Source organism: Mustela nivalis, assembly GCF_964662115.1.
Source record: "Mustela nivalis genome assembly, chromosome: 10".
Classification (NCBI taxonomy): domain Eukaryota; kingdom Metazoa; phylum Chordata; class Mammalia; order Carnivora; family Mustelidae; genus Mustela; species Mustela nivalis.
In genome coordinates, this window is record NC_139029.1 from 8,758,793 (window position 1) to 8,780,708 (window position 21,916).

Here is a 21,916-nt window from a genome sequence, read left to right on the forward strand (position 1 = left end):
ACAATCAGCATTAAAGCGTTGCCACCTCGGGGCACAGGCCTCAAGGTTAAGGATGAGTAAGGGAAGCCGAGCAAGAAACCAGAGAGGCAGGAGGAGGTTGTATGCTGAAGTCCCGCGTAGCCGGTGGCTCATTAACTCAGGGAAATAGGGAAACTGCACCAGTGCCCACACAGGCCACCCGTGACTGTCATCGAGCTTCCTGAACTTCATGGGGGCTGGAACTATCCAAGTATTCCTTTACATTTTTAAACCCTTTCTTTCAGTTTTGGCTCTGAAAGTAGGGTCACCCTCCCTCCGTCACCAGATTTGATTCTGCCTCCTGATACTCGACATCTCCTAAGGGTCCCTCACTCGTAGGACCTCCAAAATACACAGCCGTGGAAAATACTCGTGTGTGTTCATATTTTTGCTCAAAATAGCGAATCCCTTCCTCTCAGACGGATTTCAACCATGTCATACACCTGTTACAGGGCTGGTCCACCAGGCTGTTCGGCCACTGGGGCCCGGAGCTCAGTGTCACTCACCGGGGCCTTTTTCCCGCTCCCTCGTGTTCGAGCTGCAGGGTGATGTGATCCCGCCACCTGCCGAGGTCACAGGGTGGTGTGTGCTCCGTGAAGGACGCCCTGGGCTCGCCCATGTGTACATCTGTCTCCGTGTCCAGCGCGGTCACCGCCGCCTGAGGACTAGTGTGAGCACGTCTTGCCGAGTGCCGGGTCGGCCAGGGCAGGTGCTGCCAGGAACCTTTCGGAACTTCTGGGACGATACCAACTGGGGATCAACCGAAGTACAGTTGAAGTTCAGCCAGTGTTTTGTTGACTCAACCCTCCGTGTTGACGGATGCTGTGCGTTCCCTCCGGAATGCATCCTGATGACACCCGCAGGGAGAGCCGTTGTTTTTCTATCGCCAGCGGCCAAGTTCAGGGCTGCCAGAAGTCCGCTGTATTTGTTCCCAGGCCTGTTTATGCCACTCATGTCTGTTATTGTCCTCCTGTAACTCGTTTTGTCCGTTTACAAACGGACAAAATGTGAGCATGGAGTTGTTTATGAAAAACAGGTCGAATGCTTAGCAAGTCTCATGGTAATTTGCTTAAACACCTGTCATCCAGTTAGGTGTGGGTGAGAAGCCTTTAAAAATTTGCATGAAGGCTTAGGAAGATTTTGCACTGTGATCGCTTTTATAAGTGACTTAAGTTCTTGTCCCCACTTTACACAGTACCCAGAAATCATGGGCCATGCATCCTGGGGATGCTTTATTTTGGGAAAGGCAGTCTAGGTCTTAGGGTTCCATCCATTCCTTCCGTTACCTAGACATTTGGATGTCGGGTGCCGTGTGCCCAGCACTGTTGAGGGTGTAGCAGTATCTGAAACTGATTTTCTAGGGTGGGGGAGACGGACTGTGAACAAGCAAGAAGCTACGTGGAATGTCAGGTGGTGAGTGCTGTGGACAGAGGTAAAACAGAAAAGTGGGATAGATCTGAAATCAGAATGGGGGCTACCATTTAAAATGGGGGTGAGGGCGGTCAGAGAAAGCCTAGCTGAAAGGGGGACGTTTAAACAAAGACTTGGAAGTGAGGAAGCAAGTGTGGGGACCTAGGGAGGAGGGTGCTTGGCAGAAGGACGAACAAGTGCAAAGGTCCTGAGGCAGAAGCATCCTTGGTGTGCTCAGGGAACACTGGGGAGGCCGGCTTGGCTGGAGGGGGATAGGGGGTGAAGTCAGGGAGGTACCTAGGAGCTGCTGCAGCCATTGTAAGGACTTTCCTTGTACTGAGTGAGTGGAAGGCATTGGAGGGCTCTGAGGGGGCTAATACGGGATGACTGGCCTTCTGGAAAAATCTCCCTTGCTGATCTGTTAAGGATCGACTAAAAGGAGCCAAGAGCAGAAATACAGCCTAGGAAGGGAATGCGGTAGCCCAGGTGAGGAATGGTGGTAGCTGGATGGGTCTGTAGCAGTGGAGGTCTGAACAGCCCCGGAGTTCTGGGTGTATTTTGAAGGTGGAGCCACAAGATTTGCTGAGGATCAGCTGGGGATTGGATGGGAGAATTGGGGATGACCACAGGTTTTTGTCTTTTTGTTTTTTGCCTATGTTTTCAGCATCCAAGCGCGTTCTTTTTTTTCCCCTAGTAGGTGATGAGGTGAAGACTCTGATTGGATCCAGTTTGTATGGTGCGTGTGTGCTGGGGATGCAGGTTCAATGATGCGGTCTGCGATGCTGTGAGGCCCTCATGGAGAGATGTGGACAGGGTAGATGACTGAACAGTTTGAAGTTCAGAAGGAAGGACACAGCCAGAAATGTAGATTTGGGTGTCTCACAGGACACACAGTGTTGAAAACCACAAGATTGGAGCCCCCTAAGAGCGAGTGTAAATAAAGAAGAGATGCCCAGGAATGGAGTCTGAGGGCGCCCCAGCGTTGGGGAAATTTGGGAAGAGCCCGGAGGTGTTCTGGGCTGAGGGGGAACCAATGTAGCATGTGATGGCGGGGGGAGGGGGCGTTCAGACTGGGCTCCGTGTGCTGGGGGCACCTCTCCTGGACTTGGGGAGGCAGGCCCTGCTGTGCAGCTCTCAGTGGCTTCTCTCGGGACCCCTAGGGCCTGCTCAGCGGGTGGAGATGCCCCTGACCTCCCCGGAGAGGCATCGCCACCCCAACCCTCCCCCCGGAGCCGTCCCGTTGCTCCAGGGCTGTTTCCTGTCTGAATCCCAATTGCAGCGAGCCGAGAGTGACCCCGTTGAAAATGTAGGGACTGTCCTCGGCTGCTCACAGATTGTCAGAGCCCCTGATAGTAAAAAGCAAAAGATCCCCGTGTAACCAGATCTGCTAGTCACAGTTCAGAAAAGGCCCAGGGTAGAGACTGGGTGGCTTCTTAGCCTGGTCTTGTTCCGGTTTGTCAAGTCCCCAAATCAACTTGCTCTGAGACTCGGGAGGACAGGAAGGATCTGGGGGTGTGAAATGGTAGTAACAGTTCTCGCCCCTAGCCCCTGTCCTGGAGGAGTGGCCTTCAGGGACAAGCAGGACTTCTTTGGGAAGTGCTTCCTGGGGGTAAAGTAAGTTATGCATTTTCTGCTTTCTTTACCTTCCCTCCCTCCCTTTGGCCATAAAATAAAACTAAAGTCAACAAGGTAAAGAGAAACAAATCTTGAAATGTATTTCAGATGTCCCAGAGCCCAAGTGTCAGGGCGTAAACAGAAACTGTGCATACACACACACGCGCGCGCGTGCGCACACACACTCACACACACACGCACAGTATTTCTGTGGTTCGTTCCCTTGTTCTGAGCTCTGGTAGTGTCTATTTTCCACACTTAGTGATCATGTATTTACATCTATATTATACAAATGGTGAACTTCCCCTTCTAGGACACATGCCTCCGGGGGGCAGAGACCAGTGTTTGGTTTATGGCTGTGTCCCCAGGGCCGGGTATACAGTAGGTGCCTGACTGATGCATACTTCTAATCACTGGAGTGCCTAGCTTTGTTTAGTGTGGAGACAAGAAGGCTGGCACCCCAAGTCTCAAGGACATGTCCCCTCGAAGGCACATGACAGCACATATGTGCAGAGCGGGGAACCCGACCCAGAGATTGTACTAAATCAAATTCAGGACACATTGCTTCATACGGCTGATTTTATTTTACTTTATTTTTTACTTTGTGAAGTTTTATATCTTTATTTGACAGAGCGAGAGAGCGAGCACGAGTCAGGGGCAGAGAGGCAGAGGGAGAAGGAGAAGCAGACTCCCCGCCTAGCAGGGAGCAAGACAAGGCATCAGTCCCAAGACCCCGAGATCATGACCTGAGCCAAAGGCTTAACTGACGGAGGCATCCAGGCATCCCCTAAGTGGCTGATTTTAGAAAATTTCTGTTCAGAAAGGCTAAATTAATTTTTCTTTATTTGCGATGCTCTGCAGATGCTCTCCCCTCCCCTCCAGAGGCTTAGCGTAGATCAGCGCCATCCCCTGGCAGAGTCTCGTGCCTTCAGCGGGCACATCGGCTCGGCTCCCCACCATGTCCTGTGTACCTAGCACAGAGCAGGCCTCCATCGCATCACTGTTACCACATCAATGAGGGCGACATAAGCTTGGGGTAAGTGACAGCCTGCATCCTCCTCTTGGGAATTTATACGCCGTCAGCACAATAAAGGCTCAGGAGTCCTGCAGAGACACGCCTGTTTGGCTTCGAGAGCTCGTGCTCCGGAGGCGAACGGCTCGGGCTCTGATCCCAGCTCTGCCTCTCACCAGCACTGTGTTTTTGGGCGAGGTGCCGAACCTCTCTGTGCTTTTAGTTCCTCGTGTAGAACATCTAGCAGTTCCCATCTCACGAAGGTCTTGCGAGGATTAAATTTGTGATTCCAAGTCAAACACTGGGCACGGCCCTTGGCACCTAGTAGGCATGGAATGGTTGGCGGCCAGGGTGCAGATGAGAACGAAGACACACGTGGCATCTGGGGGAACCGGTTCTACTGAACCTCGGTTTGGGAAATGCCGGGTGCATGGGAGACGCAATAGGAAGGTCTTCATTCCTCGCCTGTCACTACTTGGCTGTGGGTCTCTGGGCCCGGGGGTCTGTCCCCCGCAGGAAGGTAGCCTATTTGAATGGCCTCCCCATTTGCCTGGGTCCAAATCACCGAGGACCCTTGCCTTTTGGGCGGCATCGCTGTTGCTGACCAATGTCCCTGTTCAGGCCCAGAGCAAGCGTGCCTTTCTCATGGCACAGCCAGGCCTCCTGAGATGAGCTGGTTGAGAAGCCTCCATAGCAAAGGAGCCCCCTGAGCTCCCACGAGGCCCCTCCCCTAAGGCAGCCACCTCTTCTCGTTAGTGTCCGGGGCTGGGCACCAGCATCAAGAGGTAGAGACTCCCTTTGGAGGATGGACCCACACAGGGCTCAGGAGACCCTCAGTCCCAGCGGCTACAGACCATGTGGGCCTTTGTCCCGGGGGTTGAGTCATCTCTTTGACCTTTGCCTCGTGTCAACTTTAAAAGACGGGAATGCTCATAATAATGAAGACTTAGCGTCTTTATGGAATTGTGCTGTTTAAAAGAGCTTTTCCATGAGGATCTCAAGGGAGGCCTGTTCGTCCCTTTCTGTCCCAAAGGAGAACCTGCTTCGTGTGTGTTCATCTTACTGACAATGCATGTATTTGCTTGGGTTTCCTGGTTGTAGATGTCTCCTTGGGTGTTAGAAAGCAGCCTGTTTCTGCTCAGTCAGAGGGGAGAGGGGACAGTGTTGGGGGCGCACCGGGGCTTAGGGGGGCTGGAGCAAAGTGCGGTGCTACGTGTCCGTGCCCGAGGCTCCGCTCGTCTGTCCGTCCTGCTGGGTCCTGCTGGGGCTACTTGGGCCTGAGCTGGGCTCGTCTGGGGCACTGGCTGTCCTTTGCCCGTGGGATGCAGCCAGACCTGAGCCTCTGCCCCGAGGGGAGCGGGGAGGGTCTGTCTGGGACCCCTGAGGCCTGTGGAGTCGCGTTCAAAGAACTGTAACCGTGGGGACCTGGTCCCGTGGTTTGGCAGGGGCCTTGGCAGTGAGAGGAAGTTACGTCCTGGCATGATTTGGTTTCTGAGCAGGGAAGACAGGCGTGTTTGGGGATCTGGGCTCCGGGTTTGCTGTTTACCTGTCCAGGGAACATTTTCCAAGCACCGCTTATGCGAGGCGGGTGGGTGAGAAATGGACACAGATCGTGCCCCTTGGGGCTTGAGTTTGGTCTCACCTGTGGGGCACCTGCCTCCCATGGCTCTTTGTCCCAAGTCTGTTGAGGCTTCACTGTGCCCTACCTCCCCATTTTCGTGTCCCCAAATAGGCAATGAGGCCACTTGTGTCCCCTTGCTGCTTCCCCAGAACAGCTTGCCATGTGACCTTGAGTGAGTGACCTTCTCGCTTGGCTCAGTTTCCTCACTGAGAAAAAGGCGCTGCTTGGCATGAGTGCGGGGGTCCCCTGCTCCTCTCCTGGCCTGGCAAGGTGGGAGGTGCCACCCTAGCAGGGATCTCCCTGCTGGCAGCTCCCTTTGGCTGAGGTCACCACAGGCCGGCCCAGCCTTCCTGTTGCCTGGGCTGTGTTATGAGCTGTCACATGCTGGGTATTTGGAGTTCAAGCCAAACAGGTTTGGGGATTAATGGCCTCTGAAGACCTCAGATCCTGGCACGAAATGCCCGTGAGGCAGGGACACGATTGGTGGTGTGGCTGCGTGGCGGCCAAATCCAGAGCCAGCATGGGCACGTGGCCGCCTTCAGAGCTGGAGAGAGGGAAGGAGAACCCGTGGGCTGAGCCGCAGACTTCAGGTCTGGATCAGATCTGAGTCCCGGCTCCCTCCCTCACCGCCCTTTCCCATCTCTCTGCATCTCTGTGTGGCTGCAGTTACTTAACACGTCTGTGTTACTGTCCCCTCAATGGCCTTTCTCATGTGCTTAGAGGGAAAAGTGAATGAAAATACTGTCAGAGCACAGGGCTGCCGGGGCTGGTGATGCCCAGCGGCCCGCAGTAGCTGCGCGTCCCCCAGCCCCATCCCCGGCCCCCAGCGTCTCCACTTGAAGCTCAGTGACTGTGCAGGCCAGTGGTTTCAGACTTTGCTCCTGTCCCCCAGAGGCCACTTGCATTGTCCTCGTCTAGGCTTCAGAGTCCCTCTTAGGCACGGCCACCTAGCACGTGGCCTGCATTGACTCCCTGCTGAAGGTGTGCCCAGCCCCTCTATCCCTTGACTTCGGTGTACAGATCCCCTATATGCTCCAGGGAGCTTGTTAAAATGCAGGTTCCTGACTCAGGAGGTCCTGGGGTCGCTGAGCAGTGGCATTTCTAACAAGCCCTAGGGGACTGCGGACCACACTCTGAGGATACAGACCTAGACCAGTGGCTCTCAGAGTTGGCTTTTATAGTTTTCAACGCCTGGCATGCAAACCAGCTCAGTTAAAATCTGTAGGGCTGAGGCATGGGCTGCAGGGTTGTTTGAATCTCTCCAGGTGACTCCAGTGAGCATTGGAGTTTGAGACCCCTGCCTCCACCCCCCCACCCCGCCCTGCCTCTCAAGCCAGGGTTCCTCTGCACGGACATGGTTCCGGCTCCAAGCCCGCTCCTGGCCACGCAGGTGGCTGACCTGTGGGCAAACGGTTAACCCCATCTGGCTTCTTGGAATATTGAGAAACACTCTTTGGTCCCCATCACTACAAGAACTGCCTCAGGGAGGGGCACCCAGGCACTGGGCTCCTATGGGCCTGGATTCAGTTTGGCTGCACCCCTGTTGGCCAGGAGAACTTGGATGGGACACTGGGCTTCCTCACCTCTCTGAACCTCTGTTTCTTCCTTTGTAAGACACAGATCATCCTAGTTTCTGCCTTAAGGGCTGCTGGGAATATTTAGGGAGCTCCTGTATAGCACCCAAAGTAGCTCTAGGCGCATAGTAGGTTCTCGAAGTGATACTGTTGCTTGCTTGACATCTCATCTCACGGGTGGGATGGCTGTGGTCCAGCGAGGTGGAGGCACTCTCCTGAGGCCGCACAGCAAGTCAGCGGCAGATTCAGGGCTGAGCCTTGGGCACCTGCATCCCAGTGTTGGGCCACTTTTCCTGCCTCTGACGCCTAGCCTGGGGACTTCATCTGAGGGGCAGGGCCTCCCTGGAATGGAAGGGGCTGTCTGCTCGCGGAAGGAAGATGCCACCCTGCCCGAGGTGGCTGGTGGCTGGCGGCTGGCGCCAGGACGCAGGCGGTGACTCCCACAGCCCCGACGTGTGGGCTTCACCCAGCCTCCAGGGAATTCCAGCGGCGTCTCCGGTTGTCCCACCTTGGCTCCGGCTCCCACACACCTGGCCTCTCCCTTCACCTCTGGCTAGACTGCATGCAGAGCATCAGACATGGACTTCAAATGGATGGTGCTCCGAGAGTTTATAGAGAGTTGTGTAAGACTCCTGTGTGGCCGAACCAGCTCCAGGGAGGACGTTCCAGGACATTGCCCTCGACTCCTGCGGAAGGAGCGACAAGGCAGGCCAGGGGACGCTACTCAGTAGGTCGTGGCATCCTGGCAGGCGGCAGGGAGACTCCTGCGGGGACCGGAGAGCCCCTGGCCTCCTCCTCTCCCAAGTCCATTCCCCTCTCGGCCTCCCTGGACCCAACTCTCCTCGAGGGAGGTCTCTGGACCCTCCTGTCTTGGATTCACTTGGGGTTTGTCTCTGCCATGCCCTGAAGGCTGCTGTTCCCATGGTTACCAGCAGCTCTGGGCCCCTGCTGATGACCGCTGTGGTTCTCCTTCCTGGCCTCAGTGATCTTTGGCAGTGGGGGACTCCCCCTGGACAGGCTTGCCACCGCTTCCTCCCAGCTCCCTGACATCACCACCCGCCCCTCCCCGTCCCGTCCTGGGTCCCTCCCCTTGCTGAACCATCCAGTTCACCCAGATGCTGATCAGCCCCAGACTCATCAGTTCCATTTCAGCAACCCACTTGACCTCTCTCTTGGGTCAAGTAAACACTTCACATTGAATCTTTTTTAAACTGATCTCTCCCTGAATCCTCTCCTGCTCCCTTGTCATCTTGGCTAACGGCAAACCCTCCTGCTTTGGAGGTAGTTGAGACTCTGGTGTCTTCCTGGCCCTAGCCCCAGCCCTGACATCCAGTTCATCCACCCCTCCCCCCATTCCATTCTTGTCATCTTATCGTCTGTGCCTAACACGGTGGCCAGGTCATGTCAGTCTGCTGCCCAGAAGGACACCCTGGCTTCCGCCTCACTCAGGGCTTACAAGATGCTCTCTTCTGCCCCCTTTTCTCTGGCATTCCAGGCAAATTCCACCTCAGGCCCTTTGCACATACCATTTGCAACATGTGCAATGTGCCATGCCAATGTGCCACGCCCCCTGCCTGCAGGTTTGGCTCACATGATTCAGCTCTCCCCCTCCCCATGCATTCCCGAGCTCTCTCTCCTCTGCTTCATTTCTCTCTGTGGGGGTCACTGTGGTCTGGGAGGGTGGGGTTTTGACCCCCTTGCTCTCGCTGTGTCTGTAGCGCTCACACCGTGCTGAGCGGCAGTAAATGCTCCTCCCCGGGGCTGAGGTAAGCAGCTCTGAGAAAGGCGAGTTGAATAGGCTCTCCAGAGCAGGGGTTGGGGGTGCTTGGCCCTCAGAGGGTCAGGGAGTGGGGGAGCTGACCTTGACCTGGTCACATTCCCTCATCTGCGGGCACTATGTTTACGGAGCCTGTCCCCAGTCTGCCCAGTGACTGTGGTCTGTTGTGTTAATAGGCTCTTGTTGGACACCAGAATGGTGCCATATTCATCAGCTGTGTGTTTTCTGTAGCGTCTCTAAATTACGTGTTCAATGATGGGATGGCCTTGGCCCGTTTTCTTACTAGTTTCGCTGTTACATCTCTCCGTCTCTGTGACTCTGGCATCCCCTGTTCTCGGAAGGCCCTGAAGAGGCTCAGGTGTGGCCGCCGCTCCGTGATGTCACTTCCCCCCAACTCCCCTGGGCTCAGTGGTAGTGGGGCTCTAGAACCCCATGTGAGGGGACAGAGCCCCCTTCCCTGTGACCCCTTAGCTCGTGGGGACGCCCCAGGCAAACTGACCAACCCTTGTAGGTCCTGGGGGTCCTTGGGTAGTTCCCTGCCCAGGCCTTGAACTAAGACCCGCCACTGTTGGAAACCTCCCGGGGCTCCGGACTTCACTCCTATTTCTTGTGTGTGGTTCCCCGTGCTGGTGCCTCGCTTCCTGGGGACCCGTGGGGGCCGAACAAGAAGGTGGTCGCCAGGAGGCCCGAGTGTTGGCCTTGCATTGGTGGCAGACTTCTGCACCCAAGCGCTTTTCCTCTCGGGGCTACGTGGTGAGGGGGGAAGTGTCCGTCGTACTCCCCAGCGCCCAGCAGGTGGCGACTCCCTGCTCTGTTAGGCAGAAGGCCTGGGGTCTGGGGGTCGCTCGAGAAGCCTCCGTGCACCCAGGGGACAGTCGGGGGACGTGGAGGGCGCTGATGGGGGCGAATACGGTGAAGTGAAGGGACCGGAGGCAGGTGGGGAGGGCGTTTGCGGTTTCCAGTGGATTGCTGAGGGGACGCTCACGGAGGGGGATGCCCTTGAGCAAGAACTTGAAGGAAGAAGGGGCAGGGCCGCCCCGTGTAGACTCCCTGGAGCGCCGACAGAGGCCAGTGCCCCCTGCCGCCCCCAGAGATGCTCATGTCACGGGTGTGGTGTGCGGACCTGGCCTCTCTGTGAATGCAGAGTGTGGCCGGGGCTGAGGGCCGCGGGGGGAGGGCCGTGCGTGGACGCGTGTGTCATCGACCCAGGGGCATCCCACATGCGCCTGACGTCTCGGAAGGCGAAGCGCCCTCACATCCTGGTCCCTGGGCTTGGCGGGCCGGCAGGGATGGCCTCTCTTTACAGACGGGGAGGCCAAGGTTCGGAGCCTAGTGGGCAGGGAGGGGCTTCCCCCCCGGGCCACCCAGCCAGCGAGGACAAGGACCGGGACTGACAGCCATGCTGCCGCCGCCTTGGGATGTGTCACAGCCCCTGGCATCCCTTCAGTTGGTCGGCCCCTTGCGTCAGCACCGATTGCCCCTGTGTAGACACGTGCACATGGATATACTCGCGGGCCGGCATGTCAAGTGCTGAGAGCGTCCTCTAAGTGTAATCAGCACAACCGCCCAGTGGCATTGCTACTGCTCCCGTTTTGCAGATGGTGAAACCAGCGCCCAGAGAGGCCCCTGACTTGCCCGGCTCACACAGCCAGGAACCTAGAATCAGGTCTTCGTCTGGTAGCTGCGGCTGTCTGAGAAGGGGAGAAATGTCTGGGTCTGCAGATGCTGTTCCTCAGCGCCTCACATCTCTGCTCCAGGCTGCCCCTGGTCTCTCTAGAGTTCTCTGACCACGGGAAGTGTTTCATGGTCAAGGAAGGAGACTGTCCTGCTGGACATCACTGCCCTAGACACTTAAGTCGTGACCTGGTGTCTCCCCAGAGATTGTGGTCCGTGGAGCTGAAAGCCCTGGGCTCTGCTCCCCCAGGAAAGTCTCCGAATCTCTGTGAGCCTCAGTGTCCTCATCTGTGAAATGGGTGTAAAAAGTGCATTTTTCTCCTCACCTCCTGAGCTGCTGGGAGGGTGCGAAGATAACCGCCCGGAAAGTACTTGGGAATTACAGGGCTGTGTGCATGCCAGCTGGGGTTGCCCTCACTGGGCCAGGCCGTGTGCTGAGAGGTGGTGAGAGGAGCCTGCCTAGGAGGCCTTTACCCCGACCCTAAACGCCACCAACCCCCGGATGCCCAGGGATGGGGAGAAAGCCTGCCCCCTAGTGGAAGTGGCTGTGGTTGCCTCGGCTGCAGGAGCCTGTGTGCAAGGGAGCAGAGAAATGTCAGACGGCAGGTGGCTAGAGACCAGGGGATATAAGTTTGTTGGACTGATCTGATTTTTGAGCATTTAAAAGTTGTGAAATGCTGGTAACAGAGAGGGAGACGTGGACATTGATGATGCAGACCCTGCCTCTCTTCAGAGCTGCTGCTTATTCTGTTCCTGTGCATTAGCGACATTTCTGCAGACGGGGGACAGTGTAGGGGCCCCGGCAGGTGGCTGGGACTGTTCTTTCTTCCCCAACAGGCCCAGGGCATCCTAGATTTCCAGGCCACCTCACAGGAGACTGTCCCTCCCACAGGCACGTCGGCCGGCTGAGGGGCTGAGTTCACACTGGGGTCCCAGCCAGCCCCCAGGGCCACCTCCTGGGCTTTGGATGGTCCATCGGGGGCACAGGCTTGCTGCTGAGCATGGGGTGTCCTTTAGTTTTCTGCCTTGAGTCTTGCTTGGCTAGTAGAAGCAGCTGACCGCAGACCTTGATCTCACAGTGGTAGGAGGAATCCCCACAGGGCAGCCCCGCACCTTGACCGAGAGGCCCTCGCTTGTCTGTTTACATGTTTGTTTAATACATTCACTTACTTCGCTTATTGTAATAGGTATTTTTCGGTAGCTGCCTCTGCCAACTTTGATGCGATTCACTTTTCGGGTCATTCTCTGCCCCGGGGGCTGTCCTGAGCGCTGTGGAGTGTTTGACAGCATTCCCTGACGCCATCCACTAGGTGCCGTAGCAACGTCCACGACTCCCCTCGGAGGTGACCACCAAAAACGTCTCCAGACATTGCCAAGTGCTTGTGCTTGTGCTTGTGAACAACCACTGATCTAGGGGCCGCCCGCGTGGCTCAGTCGTTAAGTGTCTGCCTTCTGCTCAGGTCATGATCCTGGGGTTCTGGGATCAAGCCCCGCATTGAGTTCCCTGCTCAGTGGGAAGCCTGCTTCTCCCTCTCCCTCTCCCCCTGCTTGTGTTCCCTTTCTCGCTGTGTTTCTCTCTCTCTCTGTCAAATAAGTAAATAAAATAAAATAAACATAACCACTGATCTAAACCCTGATGTGTCAGCTTCGAGCCTGGCCCAATTCCCATCTCTTGCCCCCTCAGGCACAGCTGTCTCTGAGCCAACACCTGACGGGGTGAGGCTCACCCTTCCCGCTTTCCCGCCCACCCCACCTTCCTCCTCTCCTGACCGGAGGGCCTGCTCACTTCTGTCTGGGGAACACATTTGGGACCTGGGACAAGTTCCTTAGCCTCCTGTGACCTGTTTCCTCATGTGCAGTTCGGGCTGGTACAGTAGGCGCCTTGCTAGGGGTACGTAGAGTAGGAGAGTTGTATGTGTAGGTACTCAGCATGTGTTCAGTGTGCACGTTGTTCTTATCGAACGGCTATTTATTTTTGCTGTGCTAAGATGGGGGTGCGTCAGTGAATAGGACAAAAGCCCTGACCTTGGGATTTCATAGCCCATGAGGGAGGCAGGTACATGATCCCACCATTGCGATTCAGTGTAATGAGTGCTGTGGTGGGAAAGTGCGAGGGGGCAGTGGGAGCCTGCAGGAGGGCTGCCCCATGCGGGAGTTAAAGAAGGAAGGCTTCCTGGAGGAGGTGGTATCCTGGCCAGGACCTGAAAGATGAGTCTGGGTTAGCGAGGTAAAGGAATGGGGTCTAGGTTATCTCTCTTTTAAAAAATCCTTAAATGCTTTCCTGGAAAAAAAAAAAAATCTTATTGAATGGGCTCTGGTAGCAGAAAGAGCCAGACTGTGTCATGGGATCCAGGCTCACACCCCCTCAAGGATGCCCAAAATGAAAGTGCTTGGTGCAGTGAGGCTGGGATAGGGGGCCAAGTGCAGAGCTCCTGGCCTGGAGGAGACCACTGCAGGGGATGGATGTAACGTGGTACCGGAAACCTCCCCAGATGCTTCCAAGGAGCGGGTGATGCCTGGGAGGCAGCTGGGGCACAGCACAGCTGCTGTGCCTGCACAGCTGGGCTCCATTCCCAGCTCGCCTGTCCCTCTCTGGGGCTCGTCTGGACAGCACTGTGCAGTGCAGTGTCACAGAACCCGGCTGGGGTTTGCTTCTGCTCACCCTGTCCCTTGCAAGGGGAGGGAAGGTGGTGGGCAGAGCTCGGTGGAACTCAAGTGGGTCATTAAAGCCCACATCCCGTGGGCCTTGAGGTGCCATCCGGGGCTGATGGTGTGTATCGTTCCTCTCCCCAACAGCTACAGTCTCCGCCTGGCATCCCGGTGCCCTCCGCCAGCCGCCCCGTACATCACCAGGCAGTGTAGGAATGTCAAGGCCACGGCGGCAGCCCAGTTCCAGGGACCCCTCTTCAAAGAGTAGACACTTCGCCTGCTCCCTGACAGGTACGAGGAGGGTGGGGAAGCTCTGGGGGTTGAGGGGCACCAGGCTTGGGTCTTGGGGTGGGCTGGGAGGCAGGGAAGAGGGTGGGCATGATCGTCTGGATGCTGGGGGGGCGGACACTGGGCCTTTCTGCAGGCAGGTGTGGACCCCAGCCCTGTCACTCCCTGGCTGTGGGACTGCCGCAAGGTACTCAGTCTCTCTGAGCCTCAATTTCCACATCAGTAAAATGGGGAGGACAGAATTACAAGTGTCACGTGTATGCAAAACAGGTAGAAAGTGCCTGGTGCACAGACAGCACTAGCAGTCACTAGCTATTTTAGGACTCGCAGTTAGCTGTGACTTTTAATTAAGAATGGCAGGGACAACCACAACAGCCAGCACTTACTCGAGACTTCTAGGGGCTTTAAGCCCACAGAAGATTGTGTGGTCTTTACTCCCACAATGTGTTTGAAAGTGAAAGTAATAGTATTCTGCAAATATAAAACGCAAACTTAATGTTGAACCTGAAGTCTCTTTCTAGATTTTCTGGTGGTAAAACCTGAATTCCATCATAGAAGCTGGACTTTCCCTCTCCAGGGGGGCTGGGCTTGGCCAGTGAGCTTTAGCGGGCCTGGACTTCTTTGTTGGTGACGTGGCGTGTCTTCTGTCACTGTGTCCCTGAGACGGTGATGGGAGGACCCCATGTGCCAGGACACGGGGGCACCAGTTAAAAATACAGACCCCAAGGTGCAACTCCAAACTTACTAAACAAGCATCCTGGTGTGCAGGGCCTGGGAATCTGTATTAGCAGGTGGCCCCATGATTCTGGGACACATCCAGGTGTGGGGATCCCTGCTTAATGCAGCAAGGGCTGTTCAGGATGAGAACACAGTTGTTTCGGGCAAGAATGGACTGAACTCTGAAACTTTGGGGTCTTCTGTCCTATACGTTCCTCCCTTTGCCTGTCCTGCTACCTGGTGGGCTCACTCGCTCCTCCCTTCCTGAAGCTGCGGGAGGCTCTGGGCTTTATTTCTCTGGGGATCAGGGAGCGGCATGGAAACAAAATCCGCTTTCTCCAGGGACTCTTGTCTTGAGCCAGAACTCAGCCTGTGTCTCCAGAACAAGGTCCAGAGAGGGCATGTGCCCCTGAGCCAGAATGCTGGGGGGCAGAGTTGAAATGTGCGCAAAGCGCAGAACTGGAAGGCCCTGGAGAGGAGAGGCCCCAGGACAGTTCTGAATCCCGGCACAGCCCGGGCCCCTCCCTGTGGTGGCCGCTGCCATGTGGACGTCTGTGTTGATGGGCGCCAGGGTGTAGCCTACAGCCCAGAGCAGGTGTTCTTTGTGGCCCAAGGCCGAGCCGGGAGTAGTTGGATCGATTGGGCCACGGACTGGGCCGTGACCGTCGGCCACTCAGTCTCTGGTGGCGATGCGGGGTTTGCCGAGCACTGCTAATTCAGGCTCTGCCCCCGGGGGCCGGGGCATGACCCTGGAAGGATGCCTTCTCTTCCCTTACTGGCAGACATGTGCAGCTTCCCCAGCAAGATGTTCAGAGGAGTAGAGGCCCAAAGTAATTTATGTCTATGACTGATTGATTGATATATATATATATATATATATAAAATTAAAATTATATGTGATGTAATATATGATATATGATATATTATATATATATATAATATATATATAATATGATTTTAAAACACCATACTTATACTGTTTGTATAAACTCAGGCTGCATAACAGAGTGCCGTGGACTCTGGGGCTTAGACAAGACATTTACTTCTCACCATGCTGGAGGCTAAGCCTCTGAGCATCTGAGGTCAGGGCGCCAGCATGGCTGGGTTCTGGTGAGGACCCTCTTCCTGGCTTACAGGGGCCACTGTCTTGCTGTGTCCTCAGTAGTGGAAAGAGGAGGCTCTGGTGTCTCTTGTGAGGTCACCAAACTGGTCACGGGGGCCCCTACCCTCCTGACCCCATCTAAACCTCACACCTTCCAGAGGCCCCACCTCCAAATCCCGTCACACTGCAGGTAAAGGCTTCCATATATGAATTTGGCCGGGGAGAGGGGCAGTTCCACAGGTTTGCAGAATGATTTTTTAAGTGCTGTGACAGAGGATTTTAGCATGGGAAAGATGTGTGCGTCAGAATCCCCATTTCACAGGGAGGGAGACAGACACAGGGGCAAGTGGCAGAGCTGGAGGCAGAGCTGGAGGCATCTGACTCCCCGAATGGAGAGAGGACTCCAACGGCTCTGTGCTGCCCCCCTCAAAGTCATTGTGCTTATGGGGTCTGTTTTGGGGAAAGAGTGATGTCCTTGGGAGTGCCCAGGCCCTGGGACTGCGCCTTCCCTGCCGCCCTTGCCCGCTTAGAGGCTCTGGCTGGTTAACTCAACAGTCGGAACCCAGTGAGGAGCTCGCCTTTTCTCCACGGCTGGCTTCTCGTGTGCCTCCCTCCTCTGGCCTTTATCAATATCGTGGAAAGCCCAGGGCTTTCTGTTCACTTTTTGGCATAAAACACACCACCCTGTCTAGTCCTGTGAGAAAATGCCCCATCACGTGCTCTCTGTCTCTCTCCGTTGCCTGAGGCCAGCACACTTGGGCCCTGGGGTCTTTGAGGGGGCTGTCCAGGGAAGAGCTTGCCGTCTCTCACTCATTTGGCCACTTCCCTGATCTTCCCCTCGGCTGCCGCTGGCCTTGAGCAGGCTTCCCAACACTGGTTGTCTCCTGGGGTTCTAGGGGCTGGGTGGGGTGACAAGAACCCTCCCCCTACCCGACAGCCTCTGCTCCCCTCCAGCCCCAGTGGTCCAACCCACAGCCCCTGCTGCTGGGGTCCCCACCCTGGAGGGCTGCTCCTCCGGCTGGGGATAGGCAGGCTGGCTTCTTTTGTGGATCCCACTTGATGACCTGCAGGTGACACACCCCAGCCACACCAGATGGAGGAAATGCAGGCCACTCCTACGGCTGGCCCCTGTCTCTGTGTTCTTTTTCTCCCCCGACTCATTTGGGACACACACAGGCCTCCACTAGGAAAGGAGGCCCCTGTTTCTTTAAGGTACCCTCATCCAGTGCCCCATCAAGAGATTTTGGCGGGGGGGGGGGGGTTGGAATGGACCCAGTGTAGTGGTTTAAGTGTGCATTTTCTGGAGGTGAATCCAGCAATCCTGGTAGGTATTTCACTTCTCTGTGTTTCAGTTTGCCCATCTGCAAAATGGGTTACTAGTCATAGCTGTCTCATGGGTGTACCATAAGGAGGGCGCAGGTTAGTATATGAAAAGCCCTTAGGAAAGCACCTGCCTGCTGTGTCACAAGTCTGCAGTCAGTTGGCGTGGCTGTTACCGTTGTTCTCAGCCAATCATCACAGCAGTGGTAGAGTAATAATAATACTAGTTAGTGGTCAGAGTGGCAGTTCTAGCACTGATGACCAGGTCCGCAGGGCGAGAGAACGGAGCGCCTGAACTTGGCCCAGCACGACGCCAGGCTCATCTTCAGGCCCGGGCAGCAAGTGTTACTAAGTCCTGACAGCACCCCCAACCACCTCCATTCCTGGCTCAGGGTCAGGGACCGTGGGTGGGGTGTCTGTGGCCGAGGCACGCAGGAGAAGCCGGTCCCCCGGAACCAAAAGCACTCACAGGCTCTGAAGTGGGCTTGACCTGGTTCAAGTCCCATGGCTGCCGCTTGTCATCAGCCTGACCTTGTAAAAATCACTTGTCCTCTCTGAGCCTCTGTTTTTCCGTGCCAAATGGGGATCTGGGGATCTGTGTCACCTGCGTGAGGGTTGTTGGAAGCATTAGAATGAAATCAGGTGGTGACGTAGTTGACTGTGGCAGAGTCTTTTTGGCAGGATTGATTGAAGTGAACATCTGTGTCCCCGGATCCAGCAGTTACACCACCAGGGAGACACGCGGTGGGAATGCGTGTGCATGCCCACCAGAACCCGCGCACGGGGGAGGTCATACATTACGTGTGCACGCCCAGCACTTCTGCTCGGATGAAGTGTGCACACATGGGCCCCTGCACGTGTCCTCCAGACATAGATAAGCATGACTCAGGGTGGCCCCGGATTGGAAACTGCCCACTTGTCCTTGGCCGTGGACCAGCCAGATGAAGGAGGCACGGTCCTCCAGCAGACTCCCGTAGCAAAGAGGTGGACGGAACTGCACGCATGGGCTCGGGAGGGATGGATCCCAGACATGTGCCGAAGGAGCCAGATGCAAAGTATACGGACGGATTGATTCCACTTATTTTAGTTAAAAATGGACAAAATCAGTCTATGGTGATAGAAGTCCGAGTGTTTATTCTGGGGATGAGGGTTAGCAGTGGCCCTAGAAGAGAGCCTGGGATGGGGGTGAAAGGGAGGTGAGTCATGTTCAGTTTCCTACGTGGGAGCGGCTCACGCAGGCGTGTTCACAGTGAACATGCATCAGGCTGTGCTTTTCTGTGTGTCAGTGGTGTACCGCAGTCGGTCCTTTTATTTTTCATTTTTTAAAAAGATTGTATTTATTTGTCAGAGAAAGAGAGAGAGAGAAACAAGAGCAGGCACGTGAGCACAAGCGGGGGACACAGCAGCCAGAGCAGGCAGAGGGAGAAGCAGGCTCTCCACTGAGCAGGGAGCCCGAAGCGGGGCTCGATCCCAGGAGCCCGGGATCATGACCTGAGCCGAAGGCAGACACTTAAGGGTGTTCCACGGTTAGTCCTTTACTTGTAAGAATTAAGTGAGGTGATGCTTCAGCGGCCCAGGGTAGGCACTGAGGATACGGCCACTGTTACCGTTTTTCTTTTCTTTTTCTCCTCAGCACCTGAAGTGACCTGGAATCAGTGAAGCCAAAGGGACTGGCCTTCTGCCCTGCAGGGAGTACCGACCTATTCCACTTTCATGAGCCTGCGAGAGAAAGGAAGAGTGCGTGTGCGTGTGCGTGTGTGTGGTCTTCAGACGAGGGTCCCAAACCCCAGGGAGGCAGGAAGGCAGCTGATTCCACACCATGGACGACACTTGGGTGCAGCCGCTGGGACCGTGTTCTGCAGCTCAGCCTTCCTGCTGGGGGCGGGGGGCCTCTCCTACTATGCAATTTTTCAAGAGCTCCTTGATCCTGCTTTTTGCTTCTCGAGTTGTCTTTTGCCGTGGCGGGGACTGTGGGCTGGCTCAGGGGTCGGCTCCAGTCCTGTCTGAGGAAGGCCTTCCGGAGGAGGCCGAGTTTCCCTTTTAACCACCCCACCTTCCCCAGCCTTCCACCATCTCTGGGAATCAGCGGCGTGTGGACGTGTCGGACCCTCACTGATTGACCTCATTGGCCTGCGCACTTTGAAAACCTCCCTTCTTTGCCTGAGCTGCTGGCTTGAGATTTAAAATTCTACTCAGTCCATTTCCGGAGAAAGTCCCTGTCCCCATTTGCAGATCTGGCTCCTCCCTTGAGAGAGGCAGGGGATGGGACAGCATGTGGGGGGAGGAGGAGGGCTCCCCACCCCCACACCGCACCCCTCCCTGCTCTGCTTCTTTTGCCTCCCTTGGTGGGACCATCAACACCTTTAGTGGCTGACCTCCTCAGATTAGCTGAAAAGGGAAACAAAAATTGGGAAATGAAAAATAACTTGGAGGATTAAGAAGCACAGGGGAGAGAAGAGATTTCCAGAGGCCAGTCGCCTGCCAGGGAATGATGGAGCTGGCTTCCGCTTCGCACGGGACCACTCCGTGTCTCGGAGAAACGGGTGAGCAGAGCAGGAGTTTGGAACCAGTTCAGTGAGGGTCTTGGGGTTTGTGCCTTTGGGGCAGACCCTAGACACGGATGTCTGAGACCACTTTAGCGCTGTTTTCTCAGCTACTTTCAGTCGTGATGTGCTGAACCACAGTGGAAGGACAGCACTTGGAAGGACGTGAGTGGTCACACACAAAAAGGGACTTCTTTTTTCAGGGCTACTATGGTTGATCTTGCAACTCTGTAAATATGTACGTAGACACTTTTAAAAGCACGTATTTATGTCCCTGACTGTAAATGCCCCCTTTTTAAAGTTTTATAACTTGTGTTATTTAATTAATCAGTCGACTGGCTGCAGCGTAGGGTCTGACGATGGTCCGGGAGGAAGGTCTCATGAGACCCTCACATGGGCAGAAAAGTGCCGATCGCCGGCCTCCATTCAGTTTTCCAACTTGCCACCCAGCTCCAAACCATCGTTTGTTTCCAACTTCCATAAGCTGGCATCCTTTTGCCCACTCCGAAAATTAACCCTCACAAGCATGAAAAGCTGTGGCTGTTCCTTATCCTAACGATATGGTTTTGTCCCATAAATGTCGACACTCACGAACTGTACCCCAGCCTCTCGGTTCTGAGGGTTCCCGTTTGCAGCGGCAAGGAAGGCTCACGAATCCAAAGCTTCGAAAGTCACCTTCAACCAATGGTGAATTCCAGAAAATGTTGTGGGGGACTGGGGGACACTAATTTCTGCATGTGCAAATGTGTGGATCAGCCTTCGACCCTCTCAGACCAGCAGAAAAGGCTACGAGTGTCCCAGTCACAAAGACGGAGGCGGGGGGGTGGTCTTCTAAAGAGTGGTGTTTCCTGGTCAGTGGTGGTCTTCGGGCATGGGTGTGGATCACGGAAGAGAACGGTTCTGTATCTGCCATGTGAAGAAAATTAACAATAAAAGTGTGAAGCGCGATTGTAAGCAACAAGCCTGGGAGTGATCATTTTGGTTTCTGTGTTTTGCGTCCATTTTGGCAATTTCTGTGGGGTGGGGGTGGGTGGGTTGAGGCGGGCCCGGGAGGCCCCATTCCGACAATGAGAGCAACGCGAGGTTTCAAGGAAGCTCACTGTGGAAATATCCTGCGGGGTGAGCAATTTACTCTGTCCTCAGATCACTCTCCCTACCTGCCAGCCAGGAAGCTAAGCCATTTCACTGAGGCTAGACAGGACTCTGTGATTGTCAATACATTCTCCTCTTTAGCTTTATTGGGATTGCTTTTACGTACCGTACAATGAACCCACATAAGTCAGTGTACAAATCGGGGTTTTTTTGTTTTGTGTTTTGTTTTTTATATTTGGAATTGCGCAACCATCACTGCATTCAATTTTAGAACATCTTCAATCATCCCCGAAAGAAATCCTATACCCGTTAGCAGTCGCTCCCGATTTCTCCCTTTGGGTGCCCTAGGCAGCCACAGGTCTACTCTCTATCCTTAGGTTCGCCCTTCCTAGACATTTCACGTAAATAGAATCACATGGTGTGTGATCTTTTACGACTAGCTGCTTTCACTCCGTGTTTTCGAGGCGTACCCAGGCTGCAGTACGTATCAGCACTTCATTCCTTTTTATGGCCTAATAATCCCATTGTATGCTTTTATTTGTGCAATATTTGGGACATAGTTACACTTAAAACAAGGCATCACTCATTGTTGATCTGGAACTCAACTGTGACAGGTGTGCTGGATCCTACCCAGTAAGTCTGCCTGTGCAGCAGTGACTCCAAGCCCACGGCTGACCTTTTAGGGACCATTTACTGTGAACTGCCATGGGCCAGATACTCCCCGCACATTCATTTTTTCCTATCAGGGCATCCCAGCAGGAAGGGTACCTCGACAGCCATTTCACAGATGAAGGAACAGGCTAGACACCTTAAGCAATTTGTCCCGGGGTCACACAGCCGGCAGATGTAGGCTGGAACAGCATTCAGCCCTTTAGGGCCCAAAGTTCTGTGTTCCTACTTGCCTCTTGCTGCTGCCTCTGCTGCTGGTTCCTCCAGCTCTCCAGCCACCTAGCAGGTGGGAACACGACAACAGAGGTCAGTCCCCAGCTACCCAGAGCATAGCAGTTGGCTGCTGGACTTCGGCTCCCCCCCAGGTGCCTGGCAGGATGAGAAGCGTATGTTTAAAACTATGGGTTCTGTCCCAGGTGCGCGCCCTATTGGCCACGTGACCTTGCTTGGGCTTCCACTGGCCTCAGCTTGGCTCCTTGTTTGTATAAGGGGACGATCACCCAGCTTCCTGGATTCTAGCCACCACTACATTTGCTTAAAGTTAACTTATACCCCTCTGGGATCACCTGGCTGATTGTTAAAGGAGAAATCCCTGGTGTCTGCACCCCCCTCCCCCGCCCATCTGTCGCATCCCAGCCCGGGCGGGGGGCGGGGGGGATTGCTACCGGGCCGGCCAGCTCTGCAGGGCCCAATAACTTTAACGCCCGAAGCATGTCTGGAAACAAGCATCCGGGCCTCAGGCAGACCACTGACTCAAGGGCGCCCCAGGGATTTGCATCAGACGGGGTCTCCCTATGCTTGTTCTGAGCGTCAAGCTGTGCCTGGCGCAGGGCACC

At 55.2% G+C, this 21,916-nt stretch overlaps 1 protein-coding gene across 1 annotated transcript in view; it reads left to right on the plus strand.

Moving 5' to 3' along the window:
- Positions 1 to 20,277, plus strand: part of PRDM2 (PR/SET domain 2) — a 50,985-nt gene extending 30,708 nt beyond the window's left edge. Inside the window, exons 3-4 of the mRNA XM_082685426.1 lie at positions 13,497 to 13,640; positions 18,410 to 20,277. Coding sequence (XP_082541552.1) covers positions 13,497 to 13,617 — 121 coding nt within the window. The 3' untranslated portion in view covers positions 13,618 to 13,640; positions 18,410 to 20,277. The remainder of the gene's footprint in view (positions 1 to 13,496; positions 13,641 to 18,409) is intronic.
- The last annotated feature ends 1,639 nt before the right edge of the window (positions 20,278 to 21,916 follow it).